Source organism: Stomoxys calcitrans, chromosome 1 (assembly GCF_963082655.1).
Source record: "Stomoxys calcitrans chromosome 1, idStoCalc2.1, whole genome shotgun sequence".
Taxonomy (NCBI): domain Eukaryota; kingdom Metazoa; phylum Arthropoda; class Insecta; order Diptera; family Muscidae; genus Stomoxys; species Stomoxys calcitrans.
This window is the reverse complement of record NC_081552.1, coordinates 29,407,442-29,428,978: the sequence shown is the minus strand read 5'-3', so window position 1 is coordinate 29,428,978 and position 21,537 is coordinate 29,407,442. Positions and strand designations below refer to the sequence as shown.

At 38.8% G+C, this 21,537-nt stretch overlaps 1 protein-coding gene across 4 annotated transcripts in view; it reads left to right on the top strand.

Moving 5' to 3' along the window:
• LOC106094180 (CD151 antigen) overlaps nucleotides 1–19,887 on the top strand; it is a 55,677-nt gene extending 35,790 nt beyond the window's left edge. For 3 of the 4 annotated variants that reach the window (XM_059360814.1, XM_059360815.1, XM_059360812.1), the window contains 5 exons: nucleotides 18,180–18,266; nucleotides 18,329–18,520; nucleotides 18,591–18,686; nucleotides 18,788–19,084; nucleotides 19,147–19,887. In XM_059360814.1, coding sequence (XP_059216797.1) covers nucleotides 18,189–18,266; nucleotides 18,329–18,520; nucleotides 18,591–18,686; nucleotides 18,788–19,084; nucleotides 19,147–19,194 — 711 coding nt within the window. In that variant the 5' untranslated portion in view covers nucleotides 18,180–18,188 and the 3' untranslated portion in view covers nucleotides 19,195–19,887. The remainder of the gene's footprint in view (nucleotides 1–18,179; nucleotides 18,267–18,328; nucleotides 18,521–18,590; nucleotides 18,687–18,787; nucleotides 19,085–19,146) is intronic. The other variant, XM_059360813.1, reaches the window with a different exon arrangement.
• The last annotated feature ends 1,650 nt before the right edge of the window (nucleotides 19,888–21,537 follow it).

Sequence of the window (21,537 nt, the reverse complement as noted above, 5' to 3'; positions counted from 1 at the left end):
GCGACCTTCATCAATAAGAGGTATCTATGCAAAATTTCAAGCTGCTAGCTTAACGATATCGGTTTAGATTTGGATATAGCTTCCATATAAACCTAACTCCCGTTATGACATATTTAGCCCTTACAAACAGCAATTGTTATCCGATTAGGCTGCAATTATGCATGCAATGTTCTGTTACGTCTTTAAACAACTGTAACAACTGCGATTGAAATCGGTCTATAACCTGACATAGCTCCCATACAACCCGATCTTCCCAATTTGACTTCTTGAGCCCCAGCAAGCCGTAATTTTTATCCCATTCTGCTGAAATTTTGCATGTAGTGTTCGGTTACAACTACCAATAACTCTGCTAAATACGATTGAAATCGGTCTATAACCTTATATAGCTTCCGTATAAACCGATCTCTAGATTTCACGTCTGTTTTCCCTGCAGTCCGTAATTTTTGTACGATTTTAATGAAATTTGGCGTGTAGTATTCTGCTACGACTTCCAACAACTGTGCCAAGTACGCTCCAAATCGGTCTCTAATCTGATGTAGCTCTCATTTAAATCGATCTTTCGATTACCTTTGTTCGGTTTTAGTTTTTGCCTGGTTTTAGTACGCAGAATATCAATTTTATGCAGAATCCATGGTGGTAGGTTTTCAAAATTCGGCCCGACCGAGCTTAGGACGTTTTTTTATACCCTCCACCATAAGATGGGGGGTATACTAATTTCGTCATTCTGTTTGTAACTACTCGAAATATTCGTCTGAGACCCCATAAAGTATATATATTCTTGATCGTCGTGACATTTTATGTCGATCTAGCCATGTCCGTCCATCTGTCCGTCCGTCCGTCTGTCTGTCGAAAGCACGTTAACTTCCGAAGCAGTAAAGCTAGCCGCTTGAAATTTTGCACAAATAATTCATATTAGTGTAGGTCGGTTGGTATTGTAAATGGGCCATATCGGTCCATGTTTTGATATAGCTGTCATATAAACCGATCTTGGGTCTTGACTTCTTCAGCCTCTAGAGGGAGCAATTCTTATCCGATTTGAATGAATTTTGGCACGACGTGTTTTGTTATGATATCCAACAACTGTGCCAAGTATAGTTCAAATCGGTTCATAACCTGATATAGCTGCCATATAAACCGATCTTGGGTCTTGACTTCTTGAGCCTCTAGAGTGCGCAATTCTTATCCGATTTGAATGAAATTTTGGCACGACGTGTTTTGTTATGATATCCAACAACTGTGCCAAGTATGGTTCAAATCGGTTGATAACCTGATATAGCTGCCATATAAACCGATCTGGGGTCTTGACTTCATGAGCCTCTAGAGTGCGCAATTCTTATCCGATTGGAATGAAATTTTGCACGACGTGCTTTGTCATGATATCCAACAACTGTGCCAAGAATGGTTCAAATCGGTTCATAACCTGATATAGCTGTCATATAAACCGATCTGGGATCTTGACTTCTTGAGCCTCTAGAGGGCGCAATTCTTATCCGATTTGGATGAATTTTGGCACGACGTGTTTTGTTATGATATCCAACAACTGTGTCAAGTATGGTTCAAATCGGTTCATAACCTGCTATGGCTGTCATATAAACCGATCTTGGGTCTTGACTTCTTGGGCCTCTAGAGGGCGCAATTCTTATCCGATTGGAATAAAATTTCGCACGACGTGTTTTGTTATTATATCCAATAACTGTGTCAAGTATGGTTCAAATCGGTTCATAACCTGATATAGCTGTCATATAAACCGATCTGGGATCTTGACTTCTTGAGCCTGTAGAGGTCGCAATTATTATCCGATTTGCCTGAAATTTGGTACGACGGATTCTCTCATGACCATTAACATACGTGTTTATTATGGTCTGAATCGGTATATACCCCGATACAGCTCCCATATAAATCGATCTCTCTATTTTACTTCTTGAGCCCACAAAGGGCGCAATTCATATTCGAATTGGCTGACATTTTACACAGGTCTCCAACATATAATTTAATTGTGGTCCAAACCGGACCATATCTTGATATCGCTCTAATAGCAGACCAAATCTTTTCTTATTTCCTTTTTTTTTGCCTAAGAAGAGATGCCGGGAAAAGAACTCGACAAATGCTATTCATGGTTGAGGGTATATAAGATTCGGCCCGGCCGAACTTAGCACGCTTTTACTTGTTTCTTCTAAAAACTTTTGGAATTAAACTTTTTTGTTGAAATTTTTTTACTACTTTGTCCGGAGTCAGAGACGAGATAATTTTCTCTACTCCGACTTCGGGCCAAATTGTTCTAGACTCCGGTTCCAAGACTCCGACTCCGCAGTCCTGAATACGACCCGAACGAAGGACGGACTTTGTCATTATAAACTGGAAGCTTGGTTTTGATTTTAGACACATGGTTTCTTAGAAAAATTTCTTGGAAATTGTCGTACATCCCGAGTTGGATTACCTTTTTGTTGATTCAAAAGTTAACCTAGCCGTATGTTTAAAGTTTCCATGATTTTTTTTTTTGTTTTTGCCTTAAGTCGATTTTGATTTGTGGTCGTTTGCCAAAAGTTAAGTCTTAACAGTCTGCAATATATCTCCAAATTTAAAACAAATATCGCACAGATTATTTAAATATTTACACATTTTATGGCGTTGACATCATCAGTTTACAAAATAGTGGACAGTTGTAATACTTTTACACACAGTCTTCCTACTCAATTTGAATAAGTCGTACGCTTCCAAAGTTTGTTCGCTCCATTTCATCAAGCAACCAAGTGACTAATGAAATTTAACAAATGTTCAACTGGAAATGGTTTATGACAAAAACAAATCCCATAACAATTTTACGAAAATTATAAATCAAGAACAATCATTGGGTGAACTGGAAAAAAAAAAAACTAAACAAGATTTCGTGTTCCTAGAATGACACACTCGCAAATTGATAACAAAAATATGTCATACTTGATAAATGTTTCTCACAATAATTGTATGATCATAAGACTGACTGATGCAGGTACCTTCTAATCTCAGTCATGGATACGACTTCAATTTGTTGTTTGCTTCCCATTTACCTTGTTGAGTTTTGTTCCATTCGATAAACTGTAATTCTCGAAAATTTAACTGAAATTGTTTGGGCAGGAAAACAAAAACTTGCCAGCACACACAAAACTCCAAGCAAACCGATAATGACAACACATTATAGACGACGACATTTGCCTTGATCATATAAATTTTCATTTGCTTACGTAGCCTGGCCTTTGCAAGGTGTTATGCGAAACGCTTTAAGTCTCCAAATTAGATATGGCAACAATTGAATACAGATTGTGTGCGGTGTTTTTTCAAAAAAACAGAATTCTCATATAAATTTATTTTGATTGCATTCAGCCATAAGGTTTTATAACAAGCATTACTCACAATCCCTCAAACGGAGAAGCTTCCTCCTTTTCTAATCACCATCATAGGATGGGGGTATACTAAGCTAGTCATTCCGTTTGTACCACCTCGAAATATTCTTCTAAGGCCCCATAGAATATATGTATTCTTGATCATCTAGACGTTCTGAGTCGCCCCAGCCATGCCCTTTCTTCCGCCTTCCGCCGTCGAAATCACAACAGCGTTCGAACGCGTTGAAATTTTACACAGATACTAAATATTGATGTAGGTCGTTGGTGATTACAAATGAGCCATATCGGTTCAGAATTTAGATATAGCTCCCATAACGACCGATTTGATTTATTGAGCCCCCTGTGCCATGTACGCCCCAAATAGGTTTGTAACTTGATGTAGCTCCCATATAAACCGATCTCCCGATTTAACATTTTGAGCACCCTTAAAAGCCGAAATTTTTGTCCGATTTGGCTGAAATTTTGCATGTAGTGTTCTGTTATGACTTTCAACAACTGTGCCATGTACCCCCAAAATCGGTTTATAACTTGATATAGCTTCGGTATAAACCGATCTCCCGATTTGACTTCTTGATCTCCTGGAAGCCCCATTTTTTCGCATTTGGCTGAAATTTGGTTGTTACGACTTCCAACAACTATGCCAAGTAAGGTCTAAATCGGTCTATAACCTGATGTAGCTTCCAAGTAAACCGGTCGCTCGGTCATCCTTGTTCGGTTCCTAGGAGCTTTAATTTTTGCTGGTTTGACATAAGTTGGATATCTTCTTATATATAACAAGTAAAAGCGTGCTAAGTTCGGCCGGGCCGAATCTTATATACCCTCCACCATGGATCGCATTTGTCGAGTTCTTTTCCCGGCATCTCTTCTTAGGCAAAAAAGGATATAAGAAAAGAGTTGCTCTGCTATTAAAACGATATCAAGATATGGTCCGGTTCGGACCACAATTAAATTATATGTTGGAGACCTGTGTAAAATTTCAGCCAATTCATATAAATTTGGGCCCATTGGGGCTCACGAAGTAAAATAGAGAGAAGGATTTATATGGGATCCGTATCGGGCTATAGACCGATTCAGACCATAATAAACACGTTTGTTGATGGTCATGAGAGGATCCATCGTACAAAATTTCAGGCATATCGGATAATAATTGCGACCTCTAGGGGTCTAGAAGCTCAAGAAGTCAAATCCCCAGATCTGTTTATATGACAGCTATATCAGGTTATAGTCCGATTTGAACCATACTTGGCACAGTTGTTGGATATCATAACGAAATACTCCGTGCAAAAATTCATTCAAATCGGATAAGAATTGTGCCCTCTAGAGGCTCAAGAAGTCAAGACCCAAGATCGGTTAATATGGCAGCTATATCAGGTTATGGACCGATTTGAACCAAACTTGGCACAGTTGTTGGATATCATAACAAAACACGTCGTGCAAAATTACATTCTGATCGGATAAGAATTGCGCACGCTAGAGGTTCAAGAAGTCAAGACCCCAGATCGGTTTATATGGCAGCTATATCAGGTTATAGACCGATTTGAACCATACTTGGCACAGTTGTTGGATATCATAACAAAACACGTCGTGCAAAATTTCATTCCAATCGGATAAGAATTGCGCACGCTAGAGGCTCAAGAAGTCAAGACCCAAGATCGGTTTATATGGCAGCTATATCAGGTTATGGACCGATTTGAACCATACTTGGCACAGTTGTTGGATATCATAGCAAAACACGTCGTGCAAAATTTCATTCCAATCGGATAAGAATTGCGCACTGTAGAGGCTCAAGAAGTCAAGACCCAAGATCGGTTTATATGGCAGCTATATCAAAACATGGACCGATATGGCCCATTTACAATACCAACCGACCTACACTAATAAGAAGTATTTGTGCAAAATTTCAAGCGGCTAGCTTTACTCCTTCGGAAGTTAGCGTGCTTTCGACAGACAGACGGACGGACGGACGGACGGACGGACGGACAGACGGACGGACATGGCTAGATCGACATAAAATGTTACGATGATCAAGAATATATATACTTTATAGGGTCTCAGACGAATATTTCGAGGAGTTACAAACAGAATGACGAAATTAGTATACCCCCCATCTTATGGTGGAGGGTATAAAAATCAATTTGTGTTTGTGTGTTCTTTATAGACTCAGAAACGGCTGAACCGATTTTCTTGAAATTTTCACAGATGGTGCATAATGACCCCGTGGTGAAAATAGGGTTCTACATTTTTGGATATCTGAAGGGGGGCGGACCCTCCCCCTTACCCTAATTTTCAGAAACGCCACATCTCGGAGGTGGGTGGTGCGTTTTAAGCGAAATTTTGTGTGCTCTCATATAGTATCCTAAAAATAAAAATTTGGTATCCAAATTTCGGATGGGGTACCTAGGGGGGCTGCCCTACCCTAAAATCTACCAAACATATATTTAGACCAATCACGACAATATGGGACTCAAATGAAAGTTATTTAGGATAAGAAAACGTATCTGATATCCAATTGTTGGACCAAGTACTAGGGGGATCACCCCAAGCCCCAAAACACCCCTAAATCGGGCATATTTACCGTCCATGGCAATATGGGACTCAAATGAAAGGTATTTGCGAGTAGAATACGAATCTGATATCCAAATGTGGGACCCTTTCCCAAAACACTCCCCAAGCAGGACTTATGTGCTGACCATGGAAAAATGGGGCTTAAATACAAGGTATTTGAATGTAAAATACTAATCTGGTATCCAAATATGGGTCCAAGTGTTTGTGGGGCCGCCTCTCACCAAAAACATCCCCCAAAGGGGACAAATTTACGACCCTAGCAATATGGGGCTCAAATGAAAGGTCTTTGGGAGTAAATGACGAATTTGATATGAATATTCGCGAAAAGTGTCTACGGCGCCGCGTCACCCCCACAACACCGCCCGAATAGTAAGTATTTTCTGACTATTGCAATATGAGGTTTAAATAAGAGGGGTTTTAAAGAGGAATACGAATCCGATATATATTTTCAAGCACAAGTCACAGTGGCCGCCCCAAAACTAAACACCCCCAAAACTCCTCCCAAGCCGGTCAAATTTGTCGACTATGGAAATATGGGGCTCAAATTAAAGGTATGTGGGAGTAGACCACGTATCTGATATCAACATGAGGGGCCAACTGTCTAGCGGACCTCCCACCATCCAAATAGGACGTATTTGCTCACCAAAATAATTTGGCTCTTAAAGAGAGTGGAACTAAATATTCATAGCTTTTAGGGCCAATACCCCAAACCGGACATATTTGCTGACTTTTGCAATAAGAAGTTTAAATGAGATTAAGAAACGAATTTGATATCCAATTTTGAGGGCAATGGCAACATGGGGTTCAAATAAGTGATATAAAGATATATGAAAATAGAGCACGTTGCTGATATATTTTCCGGGCTTAGTGTTTGGGGGACCACCCCAATCCCCAAAACACCCCTAAATCAGGCATATTAACCGACCATGTCAATGTGGAGCTTAAATGAAAGGTATTTGAGGGTAGAGCAAGAATTGATGCCCATTTTCGGGACCAATTTTCTGGGGGTCTACCCCTTTCCCAAAATACCCAACAAAGAGCAATTTTTTAGTGACCATCGCAATATGGGGCTCAAATAAAGTTATTTGGGAGTAGAATACGAATTTGATATCCAAATGTAGGATCATATATTTAGGGCATCACCCCTTCCCCAAAACACCCCACAAAGGGTAAAAATTTTTCGACCATGCCAATATATGGCTCAAATGAAAGATATTTGAGATTAGAAAATGAATTTGATAGCCTATTTTGGGGCCATGTGTTTGGGGACGCCTCATCCTGTAAACTCCTCTTGAGCCAATGTCAATATGGGATTTAAATAAATGATATTTGAGAGAAGAGCACGATGCTGATATTTTTCAGGGCCAAGTATCTGGGGGACCACCTCACCCCCGAAAACGCCCCGAAATCAGACATCATGAGAATATCGGGCTGAAATGAAGTATTTTAAGAATGGAGTACACCTTACATCCAAACTTAAATTCGTAGACCAATAAAGATCACATGGGATTCAGATGAAGGCACTTATATTGTTTAACTGTTAGACAAGTTAGCATGGTATTTCACTAAAAGGGCTTTAATTGTCGAAAATAAATATTCCACGGAAACTTTTGTTCCATATAAAGTAAAAGAAGGCGCAGCGGAGCGGGCCCGGGTCAGCTAGTGTAGAATAAAACTTTACCTTTCAACTAAATTTTTATACCCACCACCGAAGGATGGGGGTATATTCATTTTGTCATTCCGTTTGCAACACATCGAAATATCCATTTCCGATCCTATAAGGTATATATATTCTTGATCAGCGTAAAAATCTAAGACGATCTAGCCATGTCCGTCCGTCTGTCCGTCTGTCTGTTGAAATCACGCTACAGTCTTTAAAAATAGAGATATTGAGCTGAAATTTTGCACAGATTCTTTTCTTGTCCATAAGCAGGTTAAGTTCGAAGATGGGCTATATCGGACTATATCTTGATATAGCCCCCATATAGACCGATCCGCCGATTTAGGGTCTTAGGCCCATAAAAGCCACATTTATTACCCGATTTTGTTGAAATTTGGGACAGTGAGTTGTGTTAGGCCCTTCGACATCCTTTGTCAATTTGGCTCAGATCGGTCTAGATTTGGATATAGCTGCCATATAGACCGATCCTCCGATTTAGGGTCTAAGGCCCATAAAAGCCACATTTATGGTTTGATTTCGCTGAAATTTGGGACAGTGGGTTGTCTTGGGCCCTTTGATATGTTTCTTTAATTTGGTCCAGATCGGTTCAGATTTGGATATAGCTGCCATATAGACCGATCCTCCGGTTTAGGGTCTTAGGCCCATAAAAGCCACATTTATTACCCGATTTTGTTGAAATTTGGGACAGTGAGTTGTGTTAGGCCCTTCGACATCCTTTGCCAATTTGGCTCAGATCGGTCCAGATTTGGATATAGCTGCCATATAGACCGATCCTCCGATTTAGGGTCTAAGGCCCATAATAGCCACATTCATTATCCGATTTTGCTGAAATTTGGGACAGTGAGATGTGTTAGGCCCTTTGACATATTTCTTTAATTTGGTACAGATCGGTTCAAATTTGGATATAGCTGCCATGTAGACCGATTTCTTGATTTATGGTTTTGGGCCCATAAAATGCTCATTTATTGCCCGATGTCCCCGAAATTTGGAACAGTGAGTTATGTTAAGCCCCTTGACATACTTCTGCAATATCGCACAGATCGGTCCAGATTTGGATATAGCTGCCATATAGACCGATATCTAAGTTTTAGGTTTTGGGGCCATAAAAGACGAATTAATTGTCCGATATCGCTGAAATTTGAGACAGTGAGTTTGGTTAGGCTCTTCGACGTCCTTATTATACCCTCCACCATAAGATGGGGGGTATACTAATTTCGTCATTCTGTTTGTAACTACTCGAAATATTCGTCTGAGACCCCATAAAGTATATATATTCTTGATCGTCGCGACATTTTATGCCGATCTAGCCATGTCCATCCGTCTGTCCGTCCGTCCGTCCGTCCGTCTGTCTGTCTGTCGAAAGCACGCTAGCTTCCGAAGGAGTAAAGCTAGCCGCTTGAAATTTTGCACAAATACTTCTTATTAGTGTAGGTCGGTTGGTATTGTAAATGGGCCGTATCGGTCCATGTTTTGATATAGCTGCCATATAAACCGATCTTGGGTCTTGACTTCTTGAGCCTCTACAGTGCGCAATTCTTATCCGATTGGAATGAAATTTTGCACGACGTGTTTTGTTATGATATCCAACAACTGTGCCAAGTATAGTTCAAATCGGTCCATAACCTGATATAGCTGCCATATAAACCGATCTTGGGTCTTGACTTCTTGAGCCTCTAGCGTGCGCAATTCTTATCCGATCTGAATGAAATTTTGCACGACGTGTTTTGTTATGATATCCAACAACTGTGCCAAGTATAGTTCAAATCGGTATATAACCTGATATAGCTGCCATATAAACCGATCTTGGGTCTTGACTTCTTGAGCCTCTAGAGGGCGCAATTTTTATCCGATTAGAATGAAATTTTGCACAACGTGTTTTGTTGTTATATCCAACAACTGTGCCAAGTTTGGTTCAAATCGGTCCATAACCTGATATAGCTGCCATATAATCCGATCTTGGGTCTTGACTTTTGAGCCACTAGAGGGCGCAATTCTTATCCGATTAGAATGGAATTTTGCACGACGTGTTTTGTTATGATATCCAACAACTGTACCAAGTATGGTTCAAATCGGCTCATAACCTGATATAGCTGCCATATAAACCGATCTTGGGTCTTGACTTCTTGAGCCTCTAGAGGGCACAATTCTTATCCGATTTGAATGAATTTTTGCACGAAGTATTTCGTTATGATATTCAACAACTGTGCCAAGTATAGTTGAAATCGGTTCATAACCTGATATAGCTGTCATATAAACAGATCTTGGGATTTGACTTCTTGAGCTTCTAGAGGGCGCAATTCCTATCCGATTTGGCTAAAATTTTGCATGACGTATTTTATTTTTACTTTCAACGACTGTGTCAAATAAGGTTCAAATCGGTTCATAACCTGATATAGCTGCCATATAAACCGATCTGGGATCTTGACTTCTTGACCCCTAGAGGTCGCAATTATTATCCGATATGCCTGAAATTTTGTACGATGGATCCTCTCATGACCTTCAACAAACGTGTTTATTATGGTCTGAATCGGTCTATAGCCCGATACAGATCCCATATAAATCGTTCTCTCTATTTTACTTCGTGAGCCCCAATGGTCGCAATTTTTATACGAATTGGCTGAAATTTTACACAGGTCTCCAACATATAATTTAATTGTGGTCCGAACCGGACCATATCTTGAAATCGTTTTAATAGCAGAGCAACTCTTTTCTTATATCCTTTTTTTTGCCTAAGAAGAGATGCCGGGAAAAAAAAACTCGACAAATGCGATCCATGGTGGAGGGTATATAAGATTCGGCCCGGCCGAACTTAGCACGCTTTTACTTGTTCAATTTTGCCCAGATCGGTCCAGATTTGAATATAGCTGCCATATAGACCGATCTCTGGATTTAAGGTTTAGGGGCCATAAGAGAGGCATTTATTGTCCGATTTCGCCGAAATTTGGGACAGTGCTTAGTGTTAGGCTCTTCGACATGTTTATGCAACTTGGCCCAAATCGGTCCAGATTTGGATATAGCTGCCATGTAGACCGATATCTCGATTTAAAGTCTTGGCCCCATAAAAGGCGCATTTATAATCCGATTTCACTGAAATTTGACACAGTGACTTATGTTCGGCTTTTCGACATCCGTGTCGTATATATAATTCAGATCGGTATGAGGTATATGAGTATAAGGTATGAAATTTTCACCGAATTTTGATGAAAGGTGGTTTACATATATACCCGAGGTGGTGGGTATCCAAAGTTCGGCCCGGCCAAACTTAACGCCTTTTTACTTGTTTTGAATAAATTTTTAGCAGCACCCTGATGGTGGGTACCCAAGATTCGGCCCGGCTGAACTTAGCACGTTTTTACTTGTTTCGCCTTTCCTTATACGATATTAGAAAGAAACATTGTATTTTAAGTAGTTGAGATTAAAATGATGTTATTATATCAGATAATGGTAATGGTTGTTGTTGTTGTGGTTGTTTTTGTGTTTTAATTATTTAAAATATGAGCTACATCAGTTTTGGTGATTGCTTGAAAAATTTCATCATCACCATTTGATTCATTGTAATTGACTACTGCTTTTTTAATGCAATTTACATAGAATTTACGACTCAGCTAGGGTTGTGGGGGGCATGGAAAATTAATTGTATAATTTAAATTCATTACTTAATTTTAGTGATTGTTTTTTGCGCATATTCAGAAAGGTGTGGATTGTTTTTTTAATTTTCTTATATATAACCACATGAACCGAATTTGTAAATTTCACAATTGTATAAAAAAAACCTTAGGAAAAATAACCACTTGCCTAATTATCGAACTAAAATTGCCACTGATGTCATTGTAACAAATAAGGAGTGCTATAATTTAAAGATGCAAGTGGGAATATGGTATCAAATTTGTTAAGAAAGGGTGGATATGAGCATGTACCTCATTGCATATTTGATTGTGCGCTGAAATGTTCAGAGTAGGAACGCTGTTATAGGGATATGTTAGAATATAAGAAATGAACAAGACACGAACAATGCATAGCTGTTCTATAGGGGAATGTTACTCCGTTGGTGATTACTTCGTCATACAATTATAAAATAGTGATATAGGTAATTTTAGTCTTGATAAAGCATTTTTCTAACCACCGCCATAGCATGGAAGTATACCAATCTAGTCATTCCATTTCTAACACCTCAGAATATGCGTCTAAGACCCCATAAAGTGTATATATTCTTCATCATCTCGACGTTCTGATCTAGCCATGTCCGTCCGTCCGAATGTCGAAATCACGATAGCGGTCAAACGCGTAAAGCTAGCCTCTTGAAATTTTGCACAGCTACTTAATATTGATGTACGTCGTTGATTGATGTACGGGATTGCAAACGGGTCATATCGGTTCAGATTTACATATAGCTCCCATATAAACCGATCTCCCGATTTAACTTCTTGAGCCTCTGGAAGCCGCAACTTTTGTCCGATTTGGCTAAAATATTGCACGTGGTGTTCTGTTGTGGCATCCAACAACTGCGCTTTATACGTTCCAAATCGGTCCTGATAACCTGATATAGCTCCTATATAAGCCGACCTCCCGTTTTGAATTCTTGAGCCCCTGGAAGCCGCAACTTTGTTAAGACTTCCAAAAACTGTGCCAAGTACGGTCCGAATCTGTCTGTAAACTCATATGTTGGGTTGCCCAAAAAGTAATTGCGGATTTTTTAAAAGAAAATAAATGAATTTTTAATAAAACTTAGAATGAACTTTAATCAAATATACTTTTTTTACACTTTTTTTCTAAAGCAAGCTAAAAGTAACAGCTAATAACTGACAGAAGAAAGAATGCAATTACAGAGTCACATGCCGTTGAAAAAATTTGTCAACGCCGACTATATGAAAAATCCGCAATTACTTTTGGGCAACCTAGCTCCCATATAAGCCGGTCTCTCAATTATCCTTGTTCGGTTGCTAGAAGCTTTAATTTTTACTGGTCGGACAGAGGTTTGGCATGCAGAATAAAATAATGCACTTCAACTAAATTTATTTTGCTAAAATTTTAGCAGAATCCATGGTGGTAGCATGCTTGTACTTGTTATACCCTCCAACATAGGATGGGGGTATACTAATTTCGTCATTCTGTTGTAACACCTTAAAATATGTGTCTCAGACCCTATAAATTTTATATATTCTTAATTGTCATGTCATTTTAAGTTGAACAAGCCATGTCCGTCCGTCCTTCTGTCTGTCGAAAGCACGCTAACTATCGAAGGAGTTAAGTTAGATGCTTGAAATTTTGCTCAAATACATATTATTAGTGTAGATCGGTTGGGATTGTAAATGAGCTAAATCGGTCCATGTTTTGATATAGCTGCCATATAAACCGATCTTGGGTCTTGACCTCTTGAGCTTCTGGAGGGCGCAATTCTCGTCCGATATGACTGAAATTTTGCACGTGGTGTTTTGTATGACTTCCAACAACTGTGCTAAATAACCTAATAAAGGGTGATTTTTTTGAGGTTAGGATTTTCATGCATTAGTATTTGACAGATCACGTGGAATTTCAGACATGGTGTCAAAGAGAAAGATGCTCAGTATGCTTTGACATTTCATCATGAATAGACTTACTAACGAGCAACGCTTGCAAATCATTGAATTTTATTACCAAAATCAGTGTTCGGTTCGAAATGTGTTCATTCACCGTAACGTTGCGTCCAACAGCATCTTTGAAAAAATACGGTCCAATGATTCCACCAGCGTACAAACCACACCAAACAGTGCATTTTTCGGGATGCATGGGCAGTTCTTGAACGGCTTCTGGTTGCTCTTCACTCCAAATGCGGCAATTTTGCTTATTTACGTAGCCATTCAACCAGAAATGAGCCTCATCGCTGAACAAAATTTGTCAAAATTTGAACACATTTCGAACCGAACACTGATTTTGGTAATAAAATTCAATGATTTGCAAGCGTTGCTCGTTAGTAAGTCTATTCATGATGAAATGTCAAAGCATACTGAGCATCTTTCTCTTTGACACCATGTCTGAAATCCCACGTGATCTGTCAAATACTAATGCATGAAAATCCTAACCTCAAAAAAATCACCCTTTATGACGGCCATATAAACCGATCTTAGGTCTTGAATTCTTCAGCTTTTATAGGACGCAATTCTTATCACATTTGGCTTAATTATGCACGTGGTGTTTTGGTATCATTTTCAACAACTGTGCTTAATATGATTTAAATCGGTTAATAACCTGGTATAGTTGCCATATGACTCGATCTGGGACCTTCACTTCTTGAACCGCTGGAGGGCACAATTCTCATCCAATTTGGCTGAAATTTTGCACGTGGTGTTTTGTTATGACTTCTAATAACTGTGTATGACGCAGATCGGCACATAACCGGATATATCTGCCCTACAAACCTATCTGGGCTCTTGACTTCTTGAGCCTCTAGAGGGCGCTATTGTTATCAGATTTGGCAGAAAGTTTGTACAACGGCTTCTCTCATGACCTTCAACATGCGTGACTAATATGGTCTGAATCGATCAACAGCTTGACACAGCTCCCATATAAACCGATCTCCCGATTTTGCTTCTTGAGCCCCTACAAGGCGCAATTCTTATCCGAAGAGACTGAAATATTACACATTGGTGGAGGGTATATAAGATTCGGTCCGGTCGAACATAGCACGCTCATATTTGTTTTTTTTTGTTCAAATTTTGCATTAGAATTGCCCTAGTTTGAAGTACTATACTGGAATCAAAAGACTTAAGACACAAACTTGAAAAATCTCTCAGATATATGAATTGAAAACATTTCCTAATTTTCAAACATTTTATAGAAATCTGGAATACCGATGGGTTTTCATTTCATCTTTGAATGATCTTTGCTAATTTTTTAAACCTTCGCTCACTTCATATCAGAAGTGATCCCACGACTAAACACAAGGAAGGCAGACTGGAACGGAACATATTCTGCACCATTATACCCTCTAGACCTGAAAGTGAAAACTGCGCAGTACATAGAAATAAAAGTCAAGCGAATTACGAAGGCTCTGTCTGACTCGATTGTGTCAGCATGTCCTAGAGCCAAACCAAGGGACAAACAGCGACCGCCATGTTGGACTTTGATGATGTGATTTTTTAGCTATTATCTTTTTGGCAACACTGGTTTAAACAGGGCACACACGTTTGGTGTTTTTTTCCAATGTCAAACATCTTCAGTTTGGTCTATAGTTAAACCATGAATAGTCTTACAAACGTGCTATGTTTAGAAAGTTCGTCGCGCGCTTCTTTCATTCAGCGACGAAGCTCATTTTTGGCTCAATAGATACGCAAAGAATCATAATTGTCGATTTTCGATTAAAGATCAGCCAGAAGCGTTGCAAGAGCTATCAATGCATCCAAAAAAAGTCACAGCTTAGGGGGTTTATGGGCTGGTGGCATCGTTGGACCGTACTTCTTCAAAGATGATGCGAATCGTAAGGTAACTGTGAATGATGAGCGCTACCGCATTGAGCGCTATGAGCGCTACAACATTGAAGCAGTTATTCGTGAGATACCGGCCAAAAGGTTGGAAAGACCATGACTGCGTCTCAAATAGGCCTTCCGCTTTGGACCATTTGAGGTGCAGTCACGGTCAACATTTGCATGAAATAATCTTCAAACATTAAATTTTATGCACCTTACTATCGATTCAAATAAAGATATCATGCGCTTTTCTTTTTATACCCTCCACCGTAGGATGGGGGGTATACTAATTTCGTCATTCTGTTTGTAACTACTCGAAATATTCGTCTGAGACCCCATAAAGTATATATATTCTTGATCGTCGCGACAATTAATGTCCATCTAGCCATGTCCGTCTGTCCGTCCGTCCGTCCGTCTGTCTGTCGAGAGCACGCTAACTTCCGAAGGAGTAAAGCTAGCCGCTTGAAATTTTGCACAAATACTTCTTATTAGTGTAGGTCAGTTGGTATTGCAAATGGGCCATATCGGTCCATGTTTTGATATAGCTGCCATATAAACCGATTTTGGGTCTTGACTTCTTGAGCCTCTAGAGTGCGCAATTATTATCCGATTGGAATGAAATTTTGCACGACATGTTTTGTCATGAGACCCAACAACTGTGCCAAGTATGGTTTAAATCGGTCTATAACCTGATATAGCTGTCATATAAACCGATCTTGGGTCTTGACTTCTTGAGCCTCTAGAGGGCGCAATTATTATCCGATTGGGATGAAATTTTGCACGACGTGTTTCGTTATGATATTCGACAACTGTGCCAAGTATGGTTCAAATCGGTCCATAACCTGATATAGCTGTCATATAAACCGATCTTGGGTCTTGATTTCTTGAGCCTCTAGAGGGCGCAATTATTATCCGATTGGAACGAAATTTTGCACGACGTGTTTCGTTATGATATCCAACAACTGTGCCAAGTATGGTTTAAATCGGTCCATAACCTGATATAGCTGTCATATAAACCGATCTTGGGTCTTGACTTCTTGAGCCTCTAGAGGGCGCAATTATTATCCGATTTAGCTGAAATTTTGCATGATGTATTTTATTCTTACTTTCAACAACTGTGTCAAATACGGTTCAAATCGGTTCATAACCTGATATAGCTGCCATATAAACCGATATTGGGTCTTAACTACTTGAGCTTCTAGAGGGCGCAATTCCTATCCGATTTGGCTGAAATTTTGCACGACGCGTTTTGTTATTATATCCAACAACTGTGCCAAGTATGGTTCAATTCAGTTCATAACCTGATATATCTGCCATATAAACCGATCTTGGGTCTAGACTTCTTGAGCCTCTAGAGTGCGCAATTCTTATCCGATTGAAATGAAATTTTGCACGACGTGTTTTGTTATTATATCCAACAACTGTGCCAAGTATGGTTCAATTCAGTTCATAACCTGATATATCTGCCATATAAACCGATCTTGGGTCTAGACTTCTTGAGCCTCTAGAGTGCGCAATTCTTATCCGATTGAAATGAAATTTTGCACGACGTGTTTTGTTATTATATCCAACAACTGTGCCAAGTATGATTCAAATCGGTCCATAACCTGATATAGATGTCATATAAACCGATCTTTGGTCTTGACTTCTTGAGCCTTTAGAGTGCGCAATTCTTATCCGATTGAGATGAAATTTTGCACGACGTGTTTCGTTATGATATCCAACAACTGTTCCAAGTATGGTTGAAATCGGTCAATAACCTGATATAGCTGCCATATAAACCGATCTGGGGTCTTGACTTCTTGAGCTCCTAGAGGGCGCAATTCCTATCCGATTTAGCTGAAATTTTGTATGACGTATTTTATTTTCACTTTCAACAACTGTGTAAAATAAGGTTCAAATCGGTTCATAACCTGATATAGCTGCTATATAAACCGATATGAGATTTTGACTTCTTGAGCCTCCCGAGGTCGCAATTATTATCGGTTTTGCCTGAAATTTTGTACGACGGATTCTCTCATGACCATCAACATACGTTTTTTTTTATTTTAGTTGTGGTCCAAACCGGACCATATCTTGATATCGCTCAAATAGCTGAGCAAATCTTTTCTTATACCCTTTTTTGCCTAAGAAGAGATGCCGGGAAAAGAACTCGACAAATGCGATCCATGGTGGAGGGTATATAAGATTCGGCCTGGCCGAACTTAGCACGCTTATACTTGTTTTCTTTTTTTTTTTTGAGCATTGTTAAGCTATTCGACATTCTTGCCCTATGTGGTTCTTAGGCCTATAAAAGATGCATTTTTATACCCTACACCACTACTGTGGTACAGGGTATTATAACTTAGGGAATTTGTTTGTAACACGCAGAATGAAGAGAAATAGACCCATTGATAAGCATACCGATCGACTCGGAATCAATTCCTGATTCGATTCAGCAATGCTTGTCTTTCTGTCTGTCCGTGATAATCTGTGTAGAAAGAACAGGTCGCAATTTCATCCGATCGTCTTCAAATTTGGCACCAGCATTTTCTTGGGCCTAGAGACGAAGCCTATTGAAATTGAAAAAAATCGGTTCAGATATCTGCCGTTACTTTTAGCTTGCTTTAGAAAAAAAGTGTAAAAAAAGTATATTTGATTAAAGTTCATTCTAAGTTCTATTAAAAATGCATTTACATTCTTTTAAAAAATCCGCAATTACTTTTTGGGCAACCCAATATATCTTTTAATCGTTTCGCCCTTTAAGGCTGTAGTAGCTACAGTTTTGATCAGATCTCAACAAAATTGTTCGTGAGAGGTTTTAATTGACATCCCAATACGTGTGCAAAATTTCATCGAAATCGAATCAGATTTAGATAAAACTCCCATATATATCTGTTATGCGTCTTGACTTTTAAGGCTGTAGAGGCCACAATTTCCGTACCATCGTAAGAAAATCGTAGAAGGTTCTATTCAACATTTCAATAGCTATGCAAAATTAAAGTCTGACTAGATTTGGATATAAGCTATATATTAAAAGTATTACATAGACTCAGTGGTGTAGCGTCGCCCGACTTTTGCCTTTCCTTACTGGTTTACAATAAATTTTGTTTTTTTTTTTTTTGCTTACAGGGTGAAGACATGGGTTTCAGTTCCAGAATGGACTGCTGCGGGCAGTTCGTGAAGTACAGTTTGTTTGTGGCAAATTTCGTTATATTTGTGAGTAATATGGATAAAGTCTTAATTTGGAGAGAATTTTTTATTTTCCAAATTTTATTCAGGTTGGAGGTGCCACCGTTTTCTGTTTGAGTTTATGGACCCTTGTCGATCGGAGTTTTATGAATGAGCTGTTGGGTACAAATCTATTTTCGGGTGCTGTCTATGTCTTATTGGTGACATCTGTGGCCATATGTCTGTTGTCGTTTTTGGGTTGTGTGGGAGCAGGAAAAGAAGTGAAATGTTTGCTGTTAACGGTAAGAAAGAACGACAACTTGATGAGCAAGACCTTTTAAACAATTGAGTTTTTTGTTGAATTTTTCTTAGTATTTCATTATGGTGGCTTTGGTATTTGTTACAATGCTAATTGGAGGCATATTGGGTTATGTGTTCCGCGAAAGAGTTCAACAAACCATGAGACAGGTAAGTGACACTTGTTTCCACAAGTGACCTATAAAAAAATATGCAATATTTAATTTTAACATTTGGAATGTTTCATTTAATGATTTTTGTTGTTCTCTCAGGAAATGCGTTCCTCCATGGCTTTGTATGGCAGTCGGCGTGACATTACCCAGGCCTGGGATCAAACCCAAGAACGGCTACAATGTTGCGGTGTTGATACTTGGCATGATTGGAATCGCTTTGGTCCCATACCCGAATCTTGCTGTCAAGAGATTTTCGGTGGTCAACGCAAGGAATGTACCATATTCCCCACCATAACGAATCTTTACAGTCAGGGTTGTTTGTATGTGACCTCCAACTATATACGAGAACATGCAGCTGTTATAGGAGGCACATCGATAGGTGTGGCCATAATAATGGTACGTTTGTTAGCATTCTGATTTTATTCCACATTGGGTTCATGTTCACCCTTGTCTTTCAGATATTTGGCATGATCTTTTCTTGTCTGCTATTCAACATGATCGAATAGTCTATGGCCAGAGCCAAAGCAACATTTTTAATGTAAATTTTTTGTAGTAATTAAAGTCGCAAAAGCATTTCCGAAATCACAAAAAACCACAACTCATATGAAACAAAATACGATCCGTCCTTAATTTTACAATTTAAGATATACGATGTGAAATTTGACAGCATTGCTACTGGAAGGAGTTCTGCCACAACTGGGCAGAATGGAAGATTTGCAGCATTTCTACTGGAGGTCATGCTACCTCAAGGTGACTGCCACCATTTTTTTTTTTTTTCAAGAAAACTCGGCAAATCTGCCTAATGTTGAAAATTTGGAAAACTTTTAAAGGTTAATGCGGCCTTCAATTGGATCCCACTTAATTCTGTTTTTTCTTAAAGGAAACATGACATCTCTACCAGCCGTCGTCGTTTAGATTATTTCTTTGTAATATTTGAAGTATTATATCTTATATAGGAACTCTTCTATACAGCAAATATTTTTAAAATGTCATTTTGATACCTCTGTTTCATAGATAATTTTCCCAACACTATTAAAACAAAAATTAATTATTATATGTGAAATTTCACATCATTCTATACAAAATCCTATAAACTTCATGTTCATTTCATTGTTATGTCGCTCTTTTTCCTCTAAAATTGTATTTGTATTTGTTTTTTAAAAATGTTGTTATTTTCATATAAAAACATTTTGTATTTTTTTCCTTTATAGTTTGTAAGATTTGTTTTGTTAATAAAGTAATATATAAATATTTTTTTTTTTTTCAAAATTTTGTTTTAGTTATAAGCTATATATACAATTTAGATAAATTAGTTATATATACATTTATATCTATATATATATATAAAAATAAAAATGTTATTTGTAAACTAAATGCAATAAAATAATTACACAATAAAAGATTAGCTAAGAAACAAAATTGTGAAGACTTATAGAAAATATTTGTGACTGCCAGATTAAGATTAGAAGAAATCATGAAATGCAGAAAAAAGAGCATCGCGCTAGCTCACAGTGGAACAGAATATAAGCAAGTAAAAGCGTGCTAAGTTTGGCCGGGTCCAATCTTGGGAACACACCATCATGGTTTCCCCCAATACCTTTCATTTAAGCCCCACATTGTCATGGTCGGTAAATATGCCCGATTAGGGGTGTTTTGGGGAGTGGGGTGGTCCCCCAAACACTAAGCCCTGAAAATATATCAGCAACGTGTTCTATTCTCATATATCTATATATCATTTATTTAAACCCCATATTGCCATTGTCCTCAAAATTGGATATAAAATTCGTTTTCTAATCTCATTTTAACTCCTTATTGCAAAAGTCAGGATATATGTCCGGTTTGGGGTATTGACCCTAAAAACTATGGATATTTAGTTCCACTCTCTTTAAGACCCAAATTGTCTTGGTGAGCAAATACGTCCTATTTGGGGGTTGTTATGGTGGTGGGACGTCCCATAAACAGTTGGTCTCTAATGTTGATGTTAGATACGTGGTCTACTCCCACATACCTTTAATTTGAGCCCCATATTTCCATAGGGGGGTGTTTTGGGGAATGGGCGGTTACTCCGTGAGTTGACCTTGAAAATATATATCTGATTCGTGTTCTACTCGAAAAACCCTCTTATTTGAGCGTCAGAAAATACTTCCTATTTGGGTGGTGTTTCCCGAATATTGATATCAGATTTGTGCTTTACTCCCAAAGACCTTTCATTTGAGCCCCATATTCCTATGGTCGTAAATTTGTCCCCTTTGGGGGATGTTTTTGGTAAGAGGCGGAGGATATTTAAATACCTTTTATTTAAGCCCCATAGTCCCATGGTCAGTAAATAAGTCCAGTTTGGGGGGTGTTTTGGGGAAGGGGTGGACCCCCAGAAACATGGTCCCACATTTGGATATCAGATTCGTATTCTACTCGCAAATACCTTTCATTTGAGTCCCATATTGCCATGGTCGGTAAATATGTCCGATTTAGGGGTGTTTTGGGGCTTGGGGTGGTCCCCCTAGCACTTGGTCCGACAATTGGATATCAGATACGTTTTCTTATCCTAAATACCTTTCATTTGAGTCCCATATTGTCATGATTGGTCTAAATATATGTTTGGTAGGTTTCAGGGAGGGGCAGCCCCCCTAGGTACCCCATCCGAAATTTGGATACCAAATTTTTATTTTTAGGGTACTATATAAGAGCACACAAAATTTCGCTTAAATCGCACTACCAATCTCCGAAATCTGGCGTTTCCTAAAATTAGGGTAAGGGGGAGGGTCCGCCCCTTTCAGATATCAAAAAATGTAGTACCCTTTTTTCACCACGGGGTCATTATGCACCATCTGTGAAAATTTCAAGAAAAT